This window comes from Pan paniscus, chromosome 3 (assembly GCF_029289425.2).
Source record: "Pan paniscus chromosome 3, NHGRI_mPanPan1-v2.0_pri, whole genome shotgun sequence".
NCBI lineage: Eukaryota > Metazoa > Chordata > Mammalia > Primates > Hominidae > Pan > Pan paniscus.
The window spans coordinates 73384432-73409419 of record NC_073252.2 but is presented as its reverse complement, the minus strand read 5'-3'; the positions used below and the strand labels follow the sequence as shown (position 1 = coordinate 73409419).

Sequence of the window (24988 nt, the reverse complement as noted above, 5' to 3'; positions counted from 1 at the left end):
ACCCACCTCAGCCTCCCAAAGTGCTGGGATTATAGGCGTGAGCCACCGCGCCTGGCCTCTAGGTTTTATGACTATCTTTGAGGGAGAGGGGTTCAGTTACTATGGCCTGCCTTGGGAAGAAAGAGAAGCAAGAGAAAGAAGGGCAGGAAAAGGTCAGAAAGAGACTTTACTTCTGAAGTCCTTCCAATGTCCTTCAGTTCAAAGTACTCAGCATGCCAAAGTGCCATACGTTGGGGTATCATTTTCTGAGCCCAACAAAGGCTACCCTCAAACTTCAAGTTTTAGAGGAAGTATTCTTTACATATATTGTCTAGCTTCCTACTTAGGTATTCAGGGGAGAGCAAACTTTCTAACAGGCTTCCAACAAAGCTTAAATTCTGAGAATATTTTTAGTTTTTCAATTCTATGAACAAAAATGGGCAAGGTTACACATGCATACAGGATGAATGCTCCATGTAGTTCATTTCAAGAAAGCAGCTTAAGATGCATTCAATATAAGAAAAGTTGAAAAAAAAGAAGAGACAGATTTTAAAGGAAGAAAAAAAAGTGGAATGCAACAAACATTTAAACATATTACTTGTGAAGCTTAGGCTGGGTATCTAATATATTGTTCCTCATTTTCCCAACCACCATATGAGGCAGGTATGATTATGTGAGAACCTAACTCAGAAACCAAGTTGGTATGAAGATTATTTTAAGGTAAAGACATTTGAGGCTGGGCGCGGTGGCTCACGCTTGTAATCCCAGCACTTTGGGAGGCCAAGGTGGGCAGATACTTGAGGTCAGGAGTTTGAGACCAGCCTGGCCAAGATGGTGAAACCCTGTCTCTACTAAAACTACAAAAAATTAGCCAGGCACGGTGGCGTGTGCCTATAGTGGGAGGCTGAGGCAGAAGAATAGCTTGAACCTGGGAGGCAGAAGTTGCAGTGAGCAGAGACTGCACCGCTGCATTCCAGCCTGGGTGACAGAGTGAGACTCTGTCTCAAAAAAAAAAAAAAAAAAAAATGACATTTGAGATTCAACAAATGCAGAAACCTTCTTGGAGCTTCCCTTATCTGACTGAAAGTAGAAACTTCAGGGAAATGAGGCTGCCATAAACTTCTTCTTCAGAGTGGTTTTACTCCCAGGAAGACCAAGGGTAAACCTACCATAAATCCCCTCTCTGAAGACTGTTATGGCCATGAAGAAGACAGAAAGACCACTGCACCTGCATACCCAAGTATTATCACAAACTTTCTTATCTCCTGTTTATTTTCCTGAAAACCCATTTCTCTTTCCAAAACAATTTATTTGTTCTTCCTATGAACAAATAAATTTTATGAACAAATAAATTTACAAATACATTTAAATGAACTTAATAAAATGCAATTCCATTTCTTTTGTAAACTGCTATATGCACAGGAATAAACTTTTTTTCTCAATCTGTCTTTTGTCAGTTTAATTCTCACTCCCCTAGATACTGCGTCACAGATGGTAGAGGAAAAGCTCTCCACCCCCATTTTAAAATGGAGAAAACTGAAGTTCATGGAGGTTAAGTACCTTATGCAAAGTCAAACAAATCAACTAATTTTTAACTGTTTAAAAAATAGTTATCCTTATCCAAGCCTTAAAATTAATCCCCTGATTTGAAAGATCTATCTAAATTAGATTTCAAAATTTCAATAAAGGAAACCTAGTCCTTCCCTTTCTGGAGCTATCATTCTCTCTGGAGGTAGTGCTGCCTTTTACCAACATATGCAAGAAAACTCAGCTTTGTCTTTTTTTTTAAGACAGAGTCTGCTCTGTCACCCAAGCTGGAGTGCAGGGTCTTGCAGCTGCCCAAGTTCAATCACAGTTCACTGCAGCCTCAAACTCCTAGGCTCAGCAATCTTCCTGCTTTGGCCACTGGAGTAGCTAAGACTACAGACTTGTGCCACCATGCCCAGCTAGCACTATCTTATTAATAGGTTATTCTGGTAATATTTGGGGAGCCAGCAACAGAGATAAGATTGTTCTAATATGTGTTTGAAATTTAATACTCCCTAGCTTAGTGATCTAAGTCTAAAATAGAAAATTTAACATTACTGTTTTAATTTTTAAATTGACTACTTTAACATTTCATCTCTTTAGAATCTAATTATTTACCACCTCACTTAAGAACCTAAAAGCAAACCAAAAAAAGATTTCTAACAGGCAAATCAATTGAATGAAGTTGAAGCACAAAATAGGTATCAAGAAATTTGTATAATTTAGTCATAAATCAACCCTTCACCCCTCATTAAGCAAATGTTTGCTCCCATTTCACAGACCATTCTTATCACTGCTGGGCCAGTGCCTCTCAGTTGGCTGTCTCTCCACCTCCCCCAGATTCCTTATCTGCTTCATTTTCTTCAAGTTCCCTACATCCCCATCCCCACCTCACCTCCCACACTCTTAGGTATGACTTGGCCTTCTGCTTCATACAAAAGTTAAAACCTACTGGCTTCCTCTAACACCAAGAAATGTATTTACTTTACTATCCTAATCTTTTTGAGGCTATCAAAAAAAGAGGTATTCCACTCAGTATTTTAAATAATGCCATTCCCTCCCATCTAAATGTATCTTCCTCCCATCTAAATGTATCTTACTCCTTTGTTAATACTCCTACTACTAATTCATTATTTAAACCAACCCCTTCTACCAATTCCCCACCCTCAGCCTCTAAACCGCTCATCTTTTTTTTTTTTTTTTTTTAAGATTGAGTCTCGCTCTGTCACCCAGGCTGGAGTGCAGTGGTGCAATAACGGATCACTGCAGTCTTGACCTCCTGGGCTAAATCAATCCTTCCACTTCAACCTCCCGAGTTGCTAGGATTATAGGCACAGACCACCAGGCCCAGCTAATTATTTTTAATGTTTCTTAAAGACAGAGTCCCACTGTGTTACCCAGGCTGGTTTTGAACTCCTGGGCTCAAGCGATCCTCCTGCCTTAGCCTCCCAAAGTGTGGGATTACAGGCATGAGCCACTGCACCCAGCCAACCTCTCCCATCTTAAAGACAAAACACCTGTGTCCATCCCAGAATTCCTTCTTTTCCATTAAAACCAGTTTCTAGAAAATAACATTTGACTTTTGTTACCTCTATTTCGTTATCTCCTATTCTCTTATCTCCAGCCTAATGTAATCTATCTCCAATCTTGGGGATTAAGAAGTCACTAAAGACTATATTGTCGATTACAACAGACATCTTTCTCTACCAGCATTTAACCATTTCTTCTTTCCAGGCCTGCATGTGCCATCCAATACCATAGGTCCACTGAGCACTAAGAATATGGCTAGTCCACGTTGAGATGTGTAAGTATAAAATATATGCCAGATTTTGAAGATGATTAGCATAAAAAATGCAAAATACCTTACTAGTAATTTTTATATTGATTACATATTGAAGTAATGTTTTGGAGTATACTAAATTAAATAAAATATATTGTTAAAATTAACTTCACTTGATTCTTTTTTCTTCCCTTTTCATTCATTCCATTTTACTTTTGAATATTACTTAAGCATTTAAAATTACATAAAACTTAAAATGACATAAAATTACGTACATGTTTCATGAGGTTTCTATTTCTGTTTCCTCCTTTGATTTTCTAGGACTACACCCCTAAGGTTCACTTCTTCCTCTCTTTCTTGGCAAATTAAGAATGTCAACTTTGGAGATTTCTAATCTCTTGACCACATCAGCAAGTCAAACTCCACAATACTATTACAAGAGTGAACTTAACAAAATGAGAATCTTTTAATGGTTCCCCATCATCTACTGGATTAAGTTCAGCCTTCAACAGGGCATACCAGGCTCCTGATCTTTCACTGTTTCCTCAGCCCTGCTCTGACATTCTAGTAGGACAAACTCCTTCATTCTCATATAACTCTGCTAGTACCTCTGCTAGGAAAATCCTTTCTCCCTTTTTATTAATAATTAAGATGCAAAGCTTCTAATCATATCATTTGTTTGTTCCGTGTCTGGCCCTAGGCTTGGATGAAACAGGTGAAGGGCCTAGTCTGCAGAGAACTAAAGTTCAGATACAGCTGAAACAAAAAAGACTCAATTTACTTCTTAGGACTATTAATTTAGGAACAAGAGTTATAAAACCAAACGTTTTAAAATTATTTTTTTCCCTTTAAAATACAAGGTTTTTTGTTTTGTTTTGTTTTTGAGACAGTCTCACTCTGTCACTCAGGCTGGAGTGCAGTGGCATAGTCTCAGCTCACTGCAACCTCCACCTCCTGGGTTCAAGCAATTCTCCTGCCTCAGCCTCTCCAGTACCTGGTATTACAGGCACCCACCAACACGCCTGGCTGATTTTTGTATTTTTTCAGTAGAGACAGCTTTCACCATGTTGGCCAGGCTGATCTTGAACTCCTAACCTCAAGTGATCCACCCGCCTCAGCCTCCCAAAGTGCTGGGATTACAGGCATAAGCCACCACACCTGGCCTACAATATAGATTCTGAGAAAGAGTCAAAGACTAGAACTTACCGAAAATGCTGGATATTTGGTACTATACACTTATGAGGCACTCTGACAATCTTCGGTATCCCTGTAGTCCCTGATGTATGTAGAACATAGGCTAAGCAATGCTTTAGCCTCAGATCCATGTGTTCTTCTGCTTTTTCTTCATTGACATGCTCAGAACTTATGCTTTTTATTTTTTCTTTTTCATATTTCTCTTTTCCATCATTTAGCATCAAGTTCACCTCAGTATTTTTCCAGTGAAGTCTGAAGAGCACTAGGTCATTATGTTCCACTGTAAATGTATCATAGTTCAATAATGTTTCATGAAAAGATTTAAATTTCTGTGTGAAATGGGGGACAAAGTTTACAGTATTAGTATGTTAAAAGATATTCTTCTTTATATAGAAGTAATATGAAATACAGTCATCCCTCAGTATCCTTGGGGGAATTGGTTCTAGGATCATCTCAGATACCAAAATCTGAAGATGCTCAAGTCCCTTATATAAAATGGTGCTGTATTTGCATATAACCCATGCACATCCTCCCATATACTTTAAATGATCTCTAGATTACTTATAACTAATACAAAACTATGCTAATTAATGCTATGTAAATAGTTGCTATATTTTTAAATCTGTATTAGTTTTTACTGTTGCATTGGGTTTTTTTTTTTCTGAATATTTTTTTTTTTTTTTTCTTGAGACAGGGTCTCACTCTGTTGCCCAGGCTGGAGTGCAGTGGTATAATCTTTATTTTTTTATTTTTATTTTTTTTTTGAGACGGAGTCTCACTCTGTCGTCCAGGCTGAAGTGCAGTGGCGCAATCTCAGCTCACTGCAAATTCCGCCTCCCAGGTTCACACCATTCTCCTGCCTCAGCCTCCCGAGTAGCTGGGACTACAGGTACCTGCCACCACACCCGGCTAATTTTTTTGTATTTTTTTTAGTAGAGACGGGGTTTCATCGTGTTAGCCAGGATGGTCTTGATCTCTTGACCTCATGATCCGCCAGCATCAGCCTCCCAAAGTGCTGGGATTACAGGCATGAGCCACCACGCCTCACCACAGCAGTGTAATCTTAACTGACTGCAACCTCGAACAGCTGGGCTCAAGCGATCTTCCCACCTCAGCCTCTTGAGTAGCTGGAACTACAGGTGTGCACCAAAACACCCAGCTAGCTTTTTATTTTTAGCAGAGACGATGTCTCACTATGTTACCCAATCTGGTCTCAAACTCCTGGCCTCAAATGATCTCCTGCCTCAGTCTCCTAAAGTGCTGGGATTATAGGCGTGGGCCCCAAATATTTTCAGTCTGCAGTTGGATGAATCCTCGGATAGGAAACCTCTGGATACAGAGGGCCAACTGTATTCATTTACTCATTCAACATGACGTTTTTGGGGAGTGGGGGGGAGTACTTGCTGTATACCCAGGGGTAAAAAGATAAATAAATCTCCAAGAGCAAAGTGCTGTCCTTACTAACTTATTTTCAAAAACACCAGACATATACAAGCAATTATAATGCAATGCGTATGATAATAAAGCAGGCTTGAAATGTTAATGGGAACAGAAAATGCTGAACTCTGCCTAGAAGGTCAGAGATTGCTTCATGGGTAATATTTGTTATAAGTAGCTATTCTCCAAATAATAAAAATGGGCACTTGAGGCAAACAGCCAACATTGAGGATCTGACCTGGGAAAGCTGGTATGTGAACATTAAGCATTCCAATTAAGGTAAAGAACGGGGTGGGGGAGAGGGAAAAGGTGAGGTGCGTTGTTGATAGATGAGATGAGATGCAAATCTTTAATAACCGTGTACACTCAGCACTAAGGAGTTTAGATCTTAACCTGTAAGTGACAGGATCCAGTTGAAGGTGGCAATAGCATAGATTAGACTCTATCAAGGACAGAATAATAAATGAGATTCTGCTAAGTGAGAACCATTTAATGAGTCTTTTGCAGTAATTCAGATATACTATATGGTCCTGAACTACTATTCTGTTACAAGAGGAGTGGTTAGAAAGGGTCTATGAGCAAAGAATAAATAAGACATGGTGACTTTCTGGATATAGAGTGAGTCTAAGAAAATTGTTGGGTTTCTGGCCCAGGTGATTTGGTGGATGGAGAAGAATTAATCCAGAAGTGAGTTTGGATGAAGAGATGCTAAACTGAATTTGTACATGTTGAAAGTAAGGTTTCTTTGAATATATCTTTTTAGGTTGACAACAACAGCTTAATGAAATATAACCTAAGTTTTCACATTAAATAAATCAACATAAATGAGAAAAAGGTCACAACCCAGAAGCCTACAGTGTTTTCTTTGTGTGTTTAATGTGTGTATGTATTGGGTAGGGGATGTGGTGGGCCTGTAATATTTAAAAAATTAAAGGCCTACATACGCTTCAGATCTAGCTCAAAACCATCCCTCCCCATTAAAATTCTACTATATCTACTGGGTTATGTTTACTTCACTTAGGACAATTATCACACTATGTAGATGTTATAGGTTCAGAAGTATTAACTTTTCTCTCCAACTACATTATAAAAAGCTGGAAGGCTTATATGCTAATGCCCTCCCAATCATCCTGTCCCTAGTGCAAGGTTTCTCAGCTTCAACACTACTGATATTTTGGACCAGAAAATTCTTTGTGGAGTGCTGTCTTATACACTGTAGGATTTTTAGCAGTATCGCTGGCCTCTACCCACCAGATGCCAGTAGCACCCCACTTCCATCATTACAATAAAAAATATGTCTAGACATTGCCAATTGTCCCCAGTTGAGAACTACTGCTTTAGTGGATGCTGGGCATACATACAGTAGATGCTTAAAAATACTTACTGATCGTTCCTGTGTTAAATGAAGGAAGAACACTTACACCATCATCAAAATCATGGGATAGGAAGCAAGGTTTTGCTGTGCCCAACTCCTTTTTGGGTTTTGCTATGTCCAACTCCTACTGGTCATAAAGAATACCTTGACATTGACAATTAATACTGATACTCAGCTACCTTTTATAAAATTTTCACTAAGATTGCTAAGAAAAATAAACATCACATCCCCATTTCAGTTTTGCTTACTTATGAACAATGCAATAACCAATTTGAGGAGTAGAGGAAACTTCGGCTACACACTAATAAGTAATTATTTTTAAAATATTTATTAACCAGACCAGGTGTGGTGGCTCATGCCTGTAATCCCAGCACTTTGGGAGGTCGGGGCAGGCAGATCACTCGAGGTCAGGAGTTCAAGACCAGCCTGGCCAACATGGTGAAACCTTGTCTCTACTTAAAAATATACATACAAAAATTAGCCGGGTGTGGTGGCATGCACCTGTAATTCCAGCTACTTGGGCAGCTGAGGCACAAGAACCACTTGAACATGGGAGGCGGAGGTTGCAGTGAGCTGAGATCGCACCATTGCCCATTGCACTTCAGCCTGGGTAACAGAGTGAGACTCTGGCTCAAAAAAAAAAAAAACCCTTTGAGTCTCTAGAAAGTCCCCCATATACCTCAAGTTCTTGACACTTCTCACACACACACACACACACAGTTGGGGGGGGGTGAAAGCGGGGAATGCATTTAAGTTACCCCAATACAAACTGGCTCATATAGAAAATGGGCAAAAACAAGCTAAATTGAATATATTTTTATAATGTTCTTCCCCTTTAGTAAAACAATATTTTATAAATAATAAATAAACAATGAAGCATGGGCTGCATCTTGCTGAAGATATAACACCAATTCTTGCCCCAAAAACAGAGTTTCTTGGTTATATCTTTGGTTGGCAATCATTTAAAAATAAAAAAACAATAAATTTGCTTTTCTGGAAAGATCTCTTCTAAGTACCAGTCTCTTTTTCAAAATGCAAGCTTAGTTATAATTCTTCAGTGTTGCTGACCAATGTAATTGCCATAAATATGAAAGTTCCAAGTATTATAAAATTTTGCAGTATAGGAAATACTTTGGAAAGAGAAATTCAAAACAATGCATAATATATTATTAGAAGGCTAACAGATCTGTTCATACCACAGAATAGTGGCTCACAATGGAGTGTGAGGGGTGGAGAGCCCCTCCGGGGGACAATTGGCAATGTCTGGAGATTTTTGGTTGTTATGACTGGGAGGTGCTACTGAGGTCTAGCGAGTGGAGGTCAAAGATATTGCCAAATATCCTATAATATACGGAACACTCCTCACAACAATTACTCAACCCTAAAAATGTCATAGTGCAAAGACTGAGAAACCTTGCCACATTTAGCAGACTTAGGAATCCAGATGGGAGAAGGAAGGAATGTTTCAATTGAAATAAATGTAATACAGGCAAAAAACAATTGAAACATCCAGACTTACATTAATTTGTTTTTTTTCAACAAGGATATACTTTAGATTACATTTTTTCATAAAATGAGTTGATAATGACGGTGGTGAATCTGGCTCGATAGGTACATAAGCAGCTGGGACTTGGAGAATTCTAAAGAAAAAAGTACACAGTCAGCATAGAATGTCTGTTGATTTAGTATTTGTTTAAGCATTTCTATTTCTCTATGCACTTTATTTACTTTTTGTAGCAGCATAAAAATGGTTTCTGGAGCACTTTATTGCTGATCAGAAATTTCCAATGTTTTCATTGACACATAGTTGGTAATAAACGCTGTCATTTTAGCCGGGCGCGGTGGCTCACGCCTGTAATCCCAGCACTTTGGGAGGCTGAGGCGAGCGAATCACCTGAGGTCGGGAGTTCGAGACCAGCCTGACCAACATGGAGAAACCCTGTCTCTACTAAAAATACAAAATCAGCCGGGCGTCTGTAATCCCAGCTACTTGGGAGGTTGAAGCAGGAGAATTGCTTGAACCCGGGAGGCGGAGGTTGCGGTGAGCCGAGATCACGCCGTTGCACTCCAGCCTGGGCAATAAGAGTGAAACTTCATCTCAAAAATAAATAAATATATAAACACTGTCATTTTATCTTTTCTTAATGAAAATCCTGAGTATTTACTATGTTAAATTCTTATCACTTAATATAGAGAAATACAAGATTTTTTTAAAGTTAAGCATTTTAAGTAGTTTCAGGTATACTTTAAGGACACTAGATCTTTGCGCATAGTAAATTCTCAATAAATTTCGTCAATAATTGAGTGAAAGTAAATTTTTGTTGTTGTTTTTATTTGTTTTATAGAGATGGGGTCTTGTGAAGTCACCAGGGTGGTCTCGAACTCCTGGCCTTAAATGATACTCCAGCCTCAGCCTCTCAAAGTGCTGGGATTTACAGGTGTGAGCCACTGTGCCTGGCCAAAAGTAAATTTTTGAACATCTTTTGCTTTATATTTATATAATTAATTTACTAAGACACATATTATAGAATGAATAAACTATTTCTTTGGCAGTTTATACTTACTGCAGAGTTCTAGAATAGAAATCACTATATGAGGATAACATTCTAGAACAATTTAAATGATTGAACATTTTGCAAATATTTGTTGGAATAGTGTCTTCTAATGGGTTCATATTTCAATCTATATCAACTATTATCCAAAACTCTAATTTACTGATTTATTGAATACCTTAGTGCCTAAAATTTCAGTTGCGGACAAAAAACATAGTCATGTTATCTGTGAAATCCTGTTTTCTTTTATCTAACAACAAAGTGTTATAAATTGTTATAATTGTTTTCCTTTAACAGATTAATGAAGCCCTTACATTTTGGAGATACTTATATGTTCTATTAGTGAAAGCTTCTAGTCTTTCCTAAATAAGCTCAGAATAATTAATTTAAATAATATAAAAATAATACTAGGGGAAATGCAAACTTCTTTAGCCTCTCTACAATTGACCAAACAATATAGAAAAGTCCAATAGTAAACAGAACAATAACTTGCAATATACTCTATTAAAAATTTACATTAGCTTGGAGTAACATCAAATTTACAGTTCTAAAAAATATTACCCTAAAATCCAAGAGGGTAAGTCTATCCCAGGTTGGCAGTAGAGACCAATTTCCCGAATTCCTTGAAAGTCACAGTGTAACAGCAGAAAATTTGATAATTCAGAAGCAGCATTAACCACAGTCTTGTAGGTGTAGTAAACTGGAAGCTGGTTGTTGCATTCATCAAAACATACAGCTACTCTGTCCATATAACAGGAGGCAGCCTTATGCACCAATTCCTGAAGAGTCATTTCACTGAAGTTTATCTAAACATCAATTTGTAGCACAGAACCCTGTGTATATACAGAAGTGTTAGGGGGAGAGGGAGTTTTAGAGAGCTCGGTGGAGGGACAGGGAAAAACTTCTCTACAATAATATCTCACAAAAATAATTATATCAAAGATATATAAATGAAGAATCTCTGAACTTATGAAATTATGGTAACTTTACTGAGGACAATGAGGTTGAAAATTAACTTGATACATCAACCTATGCTGGGTCAGAGCATCAAAAAAATTTGGGAGGGCAGTGGTATACACAGATGAAAATGAAGCAGGTAAAAATGGAGACTTCTCTCTCAACGGACCACAATGTAAATATGAAATATATAAAAAATTAATCAATAAAATCAAATTTAAAGGACCCCACACTTAATTTTTTTACTTTCCTTCAGTAACTGTTACAGATTTGTTAAGATAGAGTAGTCAAAATCTTGTATGGTGACTTTAAAATTACTAATGTGGCCGGGTGCGGCGGCTCACACCTGTAATCCCAGCACTTCGGGAGGCCGAGGTGGGTGGATCACTTGAGGTCAGGAGTTCAAGATCAGCCTGGCCAACATGGTGAAACCCTGTCTCTACTAAAAATATAAAAATTAGCCGGGCAAGGTGGCATACACCTGTAATCCCAGCTACTCTGGAGGGTGAGGCAGGCGAATCACTTGAACCCAGGAGGCAGAGGTTGCAGTGAGCCAAGATGGCACCACTGCACTCCAGCCTGGGTGACAGGGCAAGACCCCATCTCAAAATAAATAAGTAAATGAAATAAAAATAAAATAAAATGACTAATGTAAATAAACTTTGCTTTTAAATTCCAGTAGGAGCTAAACTCAGATGAAAGCAAAATCAATCTTTGACAGAAGAAAGCAAAAAACCCTATTCCTATTCATTCAGTTCTAGACAACTATATATAAAAACAGTGCTTATTACTATACTATTAATATTTTACAGAAGTCATACTTGTATAATTGTCAAGAAGTAAACTCTTCATACTGTATAGTTTATTTTTAAATTGCCAATAAGTTCACTTAGACTGAAAATATAATATTACAACTCAATAAAGCAGTATATCAATGCAATGTTCTCTGGGTTTCTTAAGGCAGATTATATTAAAAGATTCAAAACAGTATTTCAAGAAAGAAACACTCGGGATCAACAGTAAAAAAAATTCACAGTGTTTCCTTAAAGGTGAAAGTTATTTTTTTCCCTCTCTGAACTCTGTTTTCCATATTTTAAAGCAATTAAGACTTACCAAGTAGCCTGCTTCAGTAAAGTTTTTGTTTGTTTTTGTGACAGTCTCGCTCTGTTCCCCAGGCTGGAATGCAATGGCGTGATCTTGGCTCACTGCAACCTCTGCCTCCCAGATTCAAGCGATTCTCCCACCTCAAGCTCCCGAGTAGCTGGGATTACAAGTGCGCGCTACCATGTCCAACTAATTTTTGTTTTTGTTATTTTTTTTTAAGTAGACACAGGGTTTCTCCATGTTGGCCAGGTTGGTTTTGAACTCCTGACCTAAGTGATCCACCTACCTTGGCCTCCCAAAATGTTAGGATTACAGGCGGAGCCACCGCGCCCGGCCGAGTCAAGTTTTCTTTTCTTTCTTTTTTTTTTTTTTTAATTTGTTCACACCTATTTGAATTGATTTCCTGACTCAAAATTTTCATTTATATCAACTAATTAACATCAATTAGGAAAAAGAAATCCTAAAGAGAGTAAAATGAACCAATAACTGCCAAGACCCATAAGTTTGAAAATGCTGTGATTTCTAAATATACAGTTTAAACATATAAGGCAATTTTAGTACTTACATTATTTATTTTTAGTAGGCATTTCTATAAATATTAGCTCTTTTTAATGCACAAGATACAATTTTAAGCTTTCCTCAGACATACAATGATCATTATGTAAATATAAGGGAGGCTTTCTGCAGCATGCGCTTAAATTATGAGGAATGAGTTCATTTCGCAACATACAGGTAGTGCAGAAGGGTACCTACACTTCTATACGATAATTAAGATGTTTCTTTCCATTTTCCCAATGGTTGCTACAGACATTTAAGGTAAAATCCATTCTTGTTGTCTCAGGTTTTCATTTTCATTCATTGAGTCACAAATAACATTCTCTGCAGTAGAGAATACTAAACTTATTAATGCCCAAATGTTTGAGACCTTAAAAAGGAAAAAAAAAGCAAACTCTGGTAAGCAGATTTTACATGTAAAAGGAATAAATTTACTTGCTACAACTGTAGAAGCTGCTATTTAGTCAACAAAGATCTTAAGAGTGTCAACAAATTCAATTGCTATGGGGCCTCTCTCTAGGTCACTGGCTGTTTTAAAAATGGATAAATAATCCAGAAACTTTATTTTCCCAATTCCCCGGCTTCTTAATTTACGGTATGCAACGAGTAACAATGCAATTTACAGCTTCCTAAACATTTCTTCATTGCTCTTCGAAACCACTCTAGGGGGTAGCTGAGCGCGGAGCACACTTATTTCCATTTGAATGGAGGGGCGGAGGCTAGTGATGCAGAAGTGTACACACAGGTCAGGGTTAGTCTGCACCACACCAGCACGCCAGACCCCGATGTATTAAATCCGAGGTCAGGCAGTGGTCCTGAAGCTGAGCAAATGTATGTGGAAGCAGGCTCAGGCCTAGCGGCACTTCGCCTCCTTCACACAGACCCCCGCCGGACACCGCGCCCTGACGCGACTCACTTAGCAAGTCTCGCGGATTAGGTTTGATCGCATTCGGCCCTTTCCCGGATAGCTCGTCGCGGATACTTCTCACAGCGAAGCAGCAGCTCCCAGAAGCCGTAAAGCTATCCCAGAGCGAGGCACCATACGTAAATCTTCCGCGTCGCTATGTGACGTCAGTGCGAGCGACCCCGGGCAGGCTGCGTGGAGCTGGCGCTGCCTCTCCTGAAGCCGAGGCGCTAACTTGAGTGAAGAGGTCTATAGGCTTTTTCACTTTTGGTTATCTGCTCAGGCGCTCCTTGGGGTCGCGCATGGTCTCGGACAGGGTTTGCAAGGACTTCGGAGCTAACCAGTTTGGAGCCATAACCCTTTCGTACTTGCCAAAAAACTCTGGGCAAGACTCTTGAATTTTGAGCCGCAGTATTCTCGTTCATCAGGTGAGAATAAAAACATCACCTAGGGTTGATGTGAAGAGAGATGAAATCATTGTGAAATAGGAGAGTTATTGCTTTCAACCAATGACATTTTCTGGAAACGTGCTGGAGATATGGCTGCAGCAGTGACGCCTGCAAACGACGTTCCTGTCATCATGATGCTGACATTTTAATTGGGAAGCAGATTGAAACGATAACTAAGGAATTTGACAGGAGCATTTAGTAGGACCTGTAAAGAAATTAAAGCAGGTCCGAGGTGGAGTTTTGTAAACTATATGCCTGAATAGAAGTTTCTGTTTCCAAGGGAATTGTTACAGTTGGAGACATGTCAATTATTACGATAAGCGTCAAGGGCAATAACAGAGGTGTTTTAAAGCTACTGTCTGGTGGCAGAGTAATCGGGATTTTTTTGTTTGGGGGGGGTTTTAGCCGGGGGAGGGACTGCGAAGACAGCTCTGCATCAAAACAGTACGTGAGAAAAAAGCATAGGACGCTCTCGCAGCCGTAGTTGTTGGTGACAAGAAACTGTGCTTCTAATCTAAGCAAAAAATATCTCCACATGCCAACTATACTTTTCCAAGATGTACCATGGACTACTCAAACTAACACAGCCTTATTTATGTATTTAGGTTGGAAGTGGGCAAAAGTGTATCTTGTCTATGTTTCTATGTTTCTACGTTGGGATGACACCATCATCCACCCAGCCAGACAGTTATCAACCTTCCCACTTTCTTACCCTCTTACATCCGATTAGACCCTATGTCCTCTAGTTCTCAGTCTTGAGACCAGCACCCAGCTGGCCACATCAGAATTGCCAGTGGTGATGTTTTAGAAGATTCCAAATTCCTGGACTCCATTCCCGGAGGTTCATCCCCTAGTTTTCTAGTGAGGGGCCTAGAACCTGCGTTTTTTAAGTGTCATGTTCATCGCCATTACTGCTACTTTAGTTCAGGTCTTCTTGGTCAGCTTTTTCCTAAAACGTTTTCAGTTTTGTTTGCCTCCAGTTGACTCTGAATTGCTGCCAAAATGATGTTTTATTATTCCAGTATCATCATCCAACTCTGATATTAATGATACCTTTTTTAAAGTTTTTCTTCCCTTGCAGTATCTATTTCCCTCGTTTCCTTTTTCTTTCTTCTGTTGATTTTGTGCTCTATCTTTCACATTAGAGGCTTTCCTAGGATGTCTGGTGGTCCTTATCTGCTCATATGTAAGTGGGGGGTATATTTAAAAGTTGATTGGAAGCTGTTGAGCCCATGGGACGTTTGTTGAAAATCAAGTGGGAGAGGAGGGGTATGGAGGCTGGGGTATGTCTCAGAATTTAGTACAATTTTCACTTAATTCTCTTTGTTTTAGGTGCCTGATGTCCTCCATTACAGAGACCCCGTTTTACTCCTGAAACAATAAAAAAAGCCTTCAGAATAAGGCGGGGGCCGGGGGTGGCGTAAAGGATATAACACTCTCCTAAATGAACTTACAGTCCTTTTAGGTACCCTCTTCACTTCTACTTCCTGAAGCCAGTTTCTTAGCTTTTTAGGGGGTTCTGTGATACAAATAGAATTGCTTGTTGGTTTTGCTCACTGGGGGTTTAGAATTCAGGTTTTTCAAGTCAACTGAGCCCTTTGCTATTGATTCCAGAATTTCATTTCCATTCCTTTTCTTTAATCCTTAAGGGTGTATGACTTTAAAAATCCTGTTACTGTCATTTTCAGGGAGTCTTAGGGAGCAAATGTAGAACACTATGTTTAAGACAGCATTTTTACCTGATAATCCAGGGTGATCATTCTAAAACATATACCAGATCAGTCATAGCATTCTTCTATGAGAATAAGAAGCTTCATTGATCCCTCGTTGCCTGCATAACATTCAGACTCTTCAGTAAGGTAAACAAGAGAGTTCATTTTCTTTCTAACCTGATATCTCACAGCAGGCCACTGCTCCCCCACCCATCTTCCACATTCCTCACACCTGATACTGTAAACTCTAGTCATAATGAGAGGCTAGTAAGAGTTCTGAGAATACAAAGTCCTTATCATGTTTCCACACCTGTTTTGGCTGGGCTCACGCTGAAATACCCTTCTTTCTCCATGCCTGCTTGATGAAAATACAGCTTAAACATCACTTCCTCAGTGATGCCTTTCTTCAAGCCCTAAAGAATAATTTATCCAGACTCCTCCAAACTCCATCCCACGAACCCACCATACTCTTGGGAGGGGTCATTTGTCATGGGACCTGCAAATTCTGGGTTTGCCAAGAATGTAAGGTCCTAACTGCTCTTTACCTAGATCATTTTTTCAGGGTTGTTTGGGATGATCAGTTTCATAGCTGAAGTATTCTTCCCAAAGAGTAGGCTTGCTTCCACTTAACTACAAAAGTAGTGAATCCCCCAAACTCAGTATTCCTCTCCTATAATGTAACCCACTGACTGCACGTGCAGACATCCCTGGAGGCCCATCTTCACCATCCCGGTGGGACTTGGGGGACATGGAAAATGCATAAACATGAAGTTCTGGCTTCTGCTTTTGCCATAAATTACAAAGTTCTTTGTCACCCAGGAATCCAAGTTTACTGCCATAAAACAGTTAACAGGCTATCTTACTAACTTTAAAATAGGTTTCAATACCAGACCCTTCCCAGACAGTGACATATATTTCTTACAGCATCAGTTGTTACTGTTGCTGCATTATTTCCAAATCTGACCTCCTATACTAAATAGCACCCTTATAAGCAGGGATTCATGTCTTAGGCGCTTGTTTCCCAAACTATCTTTTTTTTTTACTCAGCTCCATCCACTTAAACTGTTCCAATTGCAGGGAACTATCAAATGCCCACCCTGTACCCTGCTGATATTTTGTACCTTGACTGGCACACTCTACTTATTTTAGGGCTTATCTCTCACTTGTCAATGTCATTGTTTCCTTAAAAAGTTCAAAAATAATTTGGAAAATCCTTGACCCTACCTGAAACAAGGTTAGGTCCTCCTGTTATGTGCTGTTGTAGCACATATCACAGTTGGGATAATAAGGCATTGTGTGAGTTACTCTAACAGTGTTCAGCTGCTCAGGAGAAGGCAGAGAGCAAATTAGTGGTTGAGTTTTTCAGGCTTGGTGTTTTGACAGGTGTATTAGTCTGTTCTCACATTGCTTTAAGTAAATATCTGAGACTGGGTAATTTATAAAGAAAAGAGGTTTAACTGACTCAGTTCCACATGGCTGGGGAGCCCTCAGGAAACTTAAAATCATGGTGGAAGGCACCTCTTCACAGAGCACGAGGAAAGAATATGTAACTATGAAAGTACACTGGAAGGCCAGGAGTGGTGGTGGCTCACACCTGTAATCCCAGCACTTTGGGAGGCCGAGGTGGGTGGATCACGAGGTCAAGAGATCAAGACCATCCTGGCCAATACAGTGAAACCGTCTCTTTGAAAAATATAAAAATTAATTGGGCATGGTGACACACGCCTGTAGTCCCAGCTACTCGGGAGGCTGAGGCAGGAGAATCACTTGAACCCAGGAGGTGGAGGTTGCAGTGAACCGAGATTGCGCCACTGCACTCCAGCCTGGTGACGAAGTGAGACTCCATCTCAAAAAATAAATAAATAAATAAAAATAAACCTCACTGTTTGTTTTAACAATAACAAGCGTGGTAAGGGTGGTGTCAGTCCATAAGTTAGATAGGCAGTTGCTAGGCAGATGTTGTTGCAGAAGTATGTGTATGTGTGTGTGTGTTGTGTTTAAGGTTGTGGTGGCCTTTGTGCAGGTTGTAAATTTTTGTAGTCTTTTGATAGTTCTTGTTATCAACCATATGTACATGAGAACCCTTCCCCTTCATGGCGTTTCCTGGCTTCGTTTGTCAGGGTTTTAATACGAGTGACTCCATTTTGAATCTGACAACTTTCACATTTCCCCTTTTGATCAAGGTCTTTCTCAAAAGCATCACTGATCAATCATCCTGTATTTAGGTTTTGATATCTCTTGGTGCCAGTCTGCCCCCATGTTGAAGGGAGTCACTGGTAACTAGGAATTAGCATCAAAACCCTTTAGCCACATTTGAACAACAAGAGGTTTGGAGGGAGTGGATCTCAGGCTAAGTCTACCTGGAGTCCACTGCTAAGTTCAATTCTGTCTGTTCCATAGGCACTGTCTATCATCTCAAAGTGCTGGGAGAGCATTATTCTGTTAGGAGTTGCATTTCTATGCAAATTTGACAAGAAACAGGTATAAAGTTCTTAAAAAAAAAAAAAAAAGAAAATACAAAGTAACAATCTCAGCATAAGTTTTCAGCCGTGAACCTAGGCTTAAAGACAACCAGTTGAATAAATCAAATGATCATGAAGAATTAGGTGAGACCTATTATACCATGTGGGCTATTTTCTTATTTTGTGTATATAAATTCCCCAAAGGAATGTATCCAGGTACAGCATGTAGTATGAGCAAAAGCACAGACATTTCTTTGTTTAGCTGGTACACAGCAATCCTATTACTTAGCATTCCATGACTGGCTTGAATTAAAGCAGAGAGAGCTAACTCTGTTTTAAAAAAGACCATTAGTACAATTTGAACAAAAAGTTTACTGAGGATGTTGCCAGTATTACCCCCTGGGTGGACTAAAGGATTTATGAAGTCAGATTCTGTCAAGTCACCCACAATATCTACCGATTGTGAAATTATCCTGCCAAATCAAAGAGGTAGGCATAAACAAGGAAGAATTAAGAGGGGCAAGAGTGTCATTAGGATGGGGAGTTATGTTCCATCATCTTGGGAAAAGCTGCCCACAGTATGGAGATGTTAGCTTTTCATTCCGGTTTACAGTTTTAATGTCTCTGGTTATAGCATTGGGCAGTTTTGTGAACCTTTGGGCATGAGATTTCTCCCTTAAAATTCAGTTAGTTTGAGCTTGGGCTTTAAGAACATAGCAAGTCTCGTTTTTAGTAATTCTATGGAAGAAAGTTGGATTGGAGGAATCTAGAAGAATTAAAGATCCAGTCCAGCGACCAAGGTTTACCTAGCTGCACAGAAATTTTCTTAACAAACACTGGCAGGTGCCCTACTAGAAATCTTTCTTGTCTGTGACCAGTTTATCCTTAACATGGGAGACTTTTTCTTTGGATACCTTCAATATTAAGTATGTAGTATTTTCAGAGTGGTGCCTTTCACTTAGTTAATATGCATTTATGTTCCTTCTGTCATTTAATGGCTTGATTGCTCATTTCTTTTAAGCACTGAATAATATTCTGTTGTCTGAATGTACTACAGTTTATCTATTCATTTACCTACCCACCCTGACACTTTGAATCTAATCCTGCTCTTCCATGACACTCCCTCTTTCCCCATAGTGCTTCCAAGGAACTTGCCACGATGTAGTGCTTACTTAGTACTGCTTTTCTAATTACTTTATTTGTCCCTCATAGTCAACCAGCAGTTTTGCCTGGTTCATAAGAGATGGCCTATTTATTGAAATGCCTGGATCAGAGAAATAAGATATGACTAGCTGGTGCCAAGAATGGAGCCTGGAAGTTGTCTCCATGCTGTTTACCATAAAGCACTAACTAAAGTCACTATTTAAAAAAAAAAAAAAAAAAAAGGACACACATATTTAAACATACTTATTACACATATTTATCAACAAGGCATCACAAGTAAGTCACAAAAAGTAGGCTTAGTTTAGTTCACAATATAAATCCCGTGAAAACACATTTTTCATCTCTGCAGTTTATAATACTCTACGTATATGAATTTAAAGCAGTTAAACAACATTTGAGATTAAGTTGGTAAAAAAAAAAATTGTAATTGAATTCAGACTTCAGAAAATTGTGAAGTAAAAGGCCATAATGGAGAAATATTAAGAATCTGTAGAATTACTAAACTGTCACAGTATTATTTTCCTTTACAACAGCATCTCAGTAAAACAAAAACTACAGAAAATGCAAAGTAAAATCAGAGATTTTGGTTTAGTACTTTCCCTGAGTCTCTTGTTTTAAAAATCAAAGTAAGGCCAGTTCAAAATTGACCCACAGGTCTTGCCTCCTCCATGCTGCCATGGGGAGTACATTTAAGACAAGAGGCTACACATGTTGAGGTGGTCCCAGGGCTTTATTCAAATGCCAATTTGCCCGTGTCACTGCCACAGGGTTATCTGACCCACTGCTGCATGTGGGCTTAAAGAGCTGTCAAAATTTTATCTTGGCCTGCTATAATATAATATGCGAGACTATATACCGAAGGAAGACAAACAGTTTCAGTTATTAATAAATATTAAATTTCTAAATGGATCTGGACACTATATACATCAAATTATGGTAACATAACAGAAACGAACGCTTTTATGTTTAAAAATTCTTACATAAACAAAGGTTTGGGGTCAAGTCATCTTAAACTTCTAAATCTCAGATGTTACAAGAAAAAACTTCAAAAAAGAAATCAAATTCATTAGATCTTAATAAAGTAGAAAAAAGTGATTATAAGATGATACTTGGACTTGGATTGTAAGTTGATACTAATTCCCCAAAGTGGTTGTCTCTTTGATCCTTAAACAAAACTGGCCCCTATTGTGTCTGTACTTGACCACTTAATTGCAATAATATTTATGTGTATGTGTACATGTATATGTACATCTACATGTATATATGTTTGCAAGTGATCAAGCACTTCATTAAAAAAAGCATATGATAATTAATTAAATTAAGGATAAAGGGATTGTTTGAATCTAAAAATTTGGTTTTTATTTCAAATGTACCAGGTTACTTGCTGAGCTTATAGTATCAGGGCACTAAATACTATGGATCACATTTTCTAGTCAAATGTAGGAAAAACTTTTTCACAGATTTTTACAACCCTTTTTAGGACATCTCAAAGAGAGATGGCAAAGATCTGCCAATTATGTCTCCTTCCATCATAATGAAATCTTAATTGTAAACTAATTTCAAAAAGTTAATAATCATTAGCTTTCCGAAAGCTAACAATCATGAGTTGTCTTAAAATCAGAAGTGAAATGATGGCTCAAATCACAAAAGTATGACACTTATTCACATTCTTATTAATTATTTAATCTAATAATATAAGTATCCCATTGCACATGTGGGGAAACTGAGGCACCACAGATTATATTTTATGTGTTTTTTTAAAGATTTGTCTACAGTTAGACAGGGAAGCCAAGGTCATAACTACAGCCAGAACTGTAGAGGCTAGACACCTATGAGGTATAATGTATTCTATTCAAACTTTGTGTGAAATGGTATATTTAACTCACCTGTCTTGTTGGCATCACCTCTCCTTAACCCTAACTTCTTGCAAACCCTTTAAAGCATGGACTTGGCAAATGTCAGTGACCACCTGCCTTATCTGACCAGGTTAAAAAGGCTAGCCAATGCTTGTGTAAAAAAAAGACCACCACATATTGTTGTATTATATGCAATTGGAAATGTTCAGTTATCGCACTTTGGTATCCTTTTCAGAAAAAAAAAAAAAATCTCAAAACTTATAAAGGTAAACATAAGCATGGCATTTTACATTGTACCAACTGAGTAACAGTAAATAGATGAGGTGTGACCACTATAACTTCTTGACCAACTTTCTATCTTGAAACTACACACATCCAACCCTACCAGCTACCATTCTAATTCTACAGGATATTTTCCAGTGAGACAAGCTGTACAATGACCACTCTTTTCAAAACATTCCAGACCATTTCCATTTTCTTGGATCATAATATCGTGCTTTTTCTCTTTCTGTTTTTTAAACTTTATCCCTTCTTGTACAGATGAAACCAGTCCTTCTACTGACAGGTACACAACACTGTTTGCTCCTAAAGGAAGAAAGAGGGAAAAATAAAAATGTAATGAGAATTCCTTTAGAAAGGAAGAAACGCGTCAACAGAGAATAGTTACAAACAGAATAATTTAAGCTAGGATAAAAATTTCTCCTTTAGCCTTTCTTTAAAAAAAAAAAGGAAAAAAAATCAATAAAACTCAGTTCCTTTATTTTTAAAAATTTTAATTGGAATCTAGGGGATAACATAATTTAAAACAGCAGAGGAGGCTTCAAGTCTAGAATGGAATTAGAGGGCATTGGGAGTAATTTTCTTAATTGAAAAAATGGAATTTAAAGTCAGGAAGATCTAGGTTCAAAGTTAAGCTCAAGTTCACTCAGTTTTCCTAAGTCTATTTTTTCATCTATATAAGATGGTGGAAATATTGCCTAAATGTAAAGTTTTTATGATGTTATGATAATATAGATAATATAGGCAGCATAGTTTCTGGCAAAGTGTGAGTGCTTATAACATGTATGACACCCATCAGGGTGATACTTAAAAATATTTAACCAGTGAGGCACATGCATGACAGGTTAAAAGAAACACCAGCCACAAACAGATGGTGTGGAGGTACCAAGGCACAATGACTAAATATCATGTGTTATTTCCACAGTTTATACATCACCTGATTTTGAAAGGAAGATGTCTTACCCAGGATAACTTAGATCTCGAAGTCTCCTTATCTCATTATTGAATATGAACCTACACAAACTTTTTACTTTGTGATTTGTATCCACATCCAAATTACTCTGTTAGAATCTGATTAAATTATTTTTGTTTTTCTTGGGATCTGACTTTTGGGAGGCTTTAAGTGATATGCTTGCACTTCCCTCCACCTGGAAACCACCTCTTCCTTCTCTGATCTCACCTTGGCTTAGCTCTCCAACACAAGACTCTGTGGTGTCTGCCCATGCCCACTACTCTCACTGTTGAGAATAGTATTCAATATCTGTTTAACATATATAACTACTTTTAACAAACACTGAATACTCCTTTTTACTAAAGGTGTAAAGACTGTCAAGCTTTGGATTTTCTCTGTTAATAATCAAAGTTTATAGAAATTTTAATACTTACCTAGATATTCTGCAAGGTGATCAAATTCTGGTTTATTGGCAATGAGCTCTTCTTTTGTAGGAATGTTTATTCCCATGAAGCATGGATATTTAATTGGTGGTGAAGCTACTCGAATGTGTACCTTGGAAAGAAATCATTGCACACAAGGTTTTTAAGACTATGCAAAATTCTTTCATTGTGCAAATACAATACAAAATTGTTTTGCAGAATATTCAGTAACAACATACGGGTAATAAATTATTCTTTCTACAAGGCTGCTTCTTGGTTTTTTTTTTCTTTCACCTAATCATGAGGAAGTTTCTTTGTCTAGATATCCTACTTCTCATTTGATGTCTTTACATTCCTAGAGCCACTTTTCTCTTGTAATACCGGGTACTTCTGCTTATCCCTTATCTTACCATTTTAAAAAGAAAAATACAATTTACCAGGTTATAACAAAAACCTTACTACTACAACAGAGTTGTTTTTGTCTGTTATTGTTTTTTTTGCCTTTCATCAGGTACATTTACATGGCTATACTCTGTGTCCACATTTCCTTTTTAAACTTTATTAGAATAGATTTTCCCATTTTTGCTACGCAGTCTTCTTAGTATTTAATGGCTGCATCATATTTCATCACACTGATATATCAATTTACTAAATTATATTCACCAACAGGGAGATATGCCATTTCCAGGTTCTTTGACTTAATTCTTTTTCACTATTGCAATAAATGATGAAATTATGTTAAACTCTTGTATCTATTACATAATTGCCACAGAATTTCAGAGTAAGATGATCATAATCCTAAACACAGGTATAAAAAAGGCTGGAAAATCATAATCCCAATTATCTTGGAAACTTTCTAAATAAACTGGCATGCTGCTTTTCATCCCACTTTCTTCTACAGTGAGATTTTATTTTTGATTTTTCAGAGATGGGGTATATGTTGCCCAGGCTGAGACTTTATTTTTAAATTTACATAACTATTAGTTGTAAATGGCATCTCACTTCTGTAGTATGAGCTACTGAAATAGAATAAGCTTTGAAATCTTAAAATAATATATCTATATAAAAACATGTACACAATAAATATATACATTTGTCAATTTAAAAAATAAAAATTAAAAAAAATTTTTTTTCAAGACATAAAGTGAGGCCGGGTATGGTGGCTCACACCTGTAATCAAGCACTTTGGGAGGCTGAGGCAGGCAGATGGCCTGAGCTCAGGAGTTTGAGATCAGCATGGGCAACATGGTGAAACCCTGCCTCTACTAAAAATATGAAAAATCAGCCGGGCATGGTGGTGTGTGCCTATGGTCCCAGCTATTTGGGAGGCTGAAGTGGGAGGATCTCTTGAGCCCAGGAGGTGGAGGTTGCAGTAAGCTGAGATCGAACCACTGCATTCCAACCAAGTGACACAGTGAGTCCCAGTATCAAGGAAAAAAAAAAAAAAGACATAAAGTGATATTAAAATATAACTTGGCCAGGCACGATGGCTCATGTCTGTAATCCTAACACTTTGAGAGGCCGAGGCAGGTGGATCACCTGAGTCCAGGAGAGCTCAAGACCAACCTGGGCAACATGGTGAAACCCCGTCTCTGCTAAAAATACAAAAATTAGCCTGGCTGCAATGGCGCATGCCTATAGTCGCAGCTACTCAGAAGGCTGAGGTGGGAGGATTGCTTGAGCCCCAGAAGCAGAGGTTGCAGTGAGTTGAGATGGTGCCATAGCACTTCAGCCTGGGCAACAGAGCCAGACACTGTCTTTAACAAATACATTTTAAAAAATAATAAGTCAAAGGTATTACACTGGGATTGGCTGCATGTCTTCAAGTAGAGAAAGCAATCAATACTCCATTGATTTTAAAAAGCATTCTATTGTGTGTTTTTAGACTTTTTTTTTTTTGAGATCACTTTGGCTCACTGCAGTCTCTACCTCCTGGGCTCAAGCCATCCTCCCACCTCAGCCTCCTAAGTAGCTGGAATTACAGGTGTGTGCCACCACGCCCCACCCATTTTTTGTAATTTTAGGAGAGGTGAGTTTCACTATGTTGTCCAGGCTGGTCTTGAACTCCTGGACGCAAGCAATCTGCCCACCTCAGCCTCCCAAAGTGCTGGAATTATAGGCATGAGTCACTGTGCCCAGCCTATTTTGTGTAGTTAGTCTTTTAATTAATTTTGTAAAAATTTTAGGTTTTTTAAAATTTAATTTTATTATTATCTTTTATTTTTGTAGAGACAGGGTGTCACTACATTGCCCAGGCTGTTCTCGAACTCCTGGGCTCAAGCAACCTCCTACCTCAGGCTCCCAAAGTACTGGGATTACAGGCATGAG

At 38.3% G+C, this 24988-nt stretch overlaps 2 protein-coding genes across 11 annotated transcripts in view; both read right to left on the bottom strand.

The window, feature by feature from the left end:
• Positions 1-18158, bottom strand: part of AASDH (aminoadipate-semialdehyde dehydrogenase) — a 56074-nt gene extending 37916 nt beyond the window's left edge. For 5 of the 10 annotated variants that reach the window (XM_063603811.1, XM_063603813.1, XM_055111523.2 and 2 more), the window contains exons 1-5: positions 13377-18158; positions 12659-12830; positions 10406-10677; positions 8812-8932; positions 4493-4809 (exon numbers count right to left, since the gene is read on the bottom strand). In XM_063603811.1, coding sequence (XP_063459881.1) covers positions 4493-4809; positions 8812-8932; positions 10406-10635 — 668 coding nt within the window. In that variant the 5' untranslated portion in view covers positions 10636-10677; positions 12659-12830; positions 13377-18158. Of the gene's footprint in view, positions 1-4492; positions 4810-8811; positions 8933-10405; positions 10678-11914; positions 12831-13376 lie in introns of those variants that run through there. The other 5 variants (XM_034958771.3, XM_008954383.4, XM_057302098.2 and 2 more) reach the window with 3 other exon arrangements.
• A 1225-nt stretch (positions 18159-19383) lies between these two features.
• Positions 19384-24988, bottom strand: part of PPAT (phosphoribosyl pyrophosphate amidotransferase) — a 42435-nt gene continuing 36830 nt past the window's right edge. The window contains exons 10-11 of the mRNA XM_003806486.7: positions 22673-22793; positions 19384-21592 (exon numbers count right to left, since the gene is read on the bottom strand). Of these exons, the coding sequence (XP_003806534.1) occupies positions 21396-21592; positions 22673-22793 (318 nt within the window). The 3' untranslated portion in view covers positions 19384-21395. The remainder of the gene's footprint in view (positions 21593-22672; positions 22794-24988) is intronic.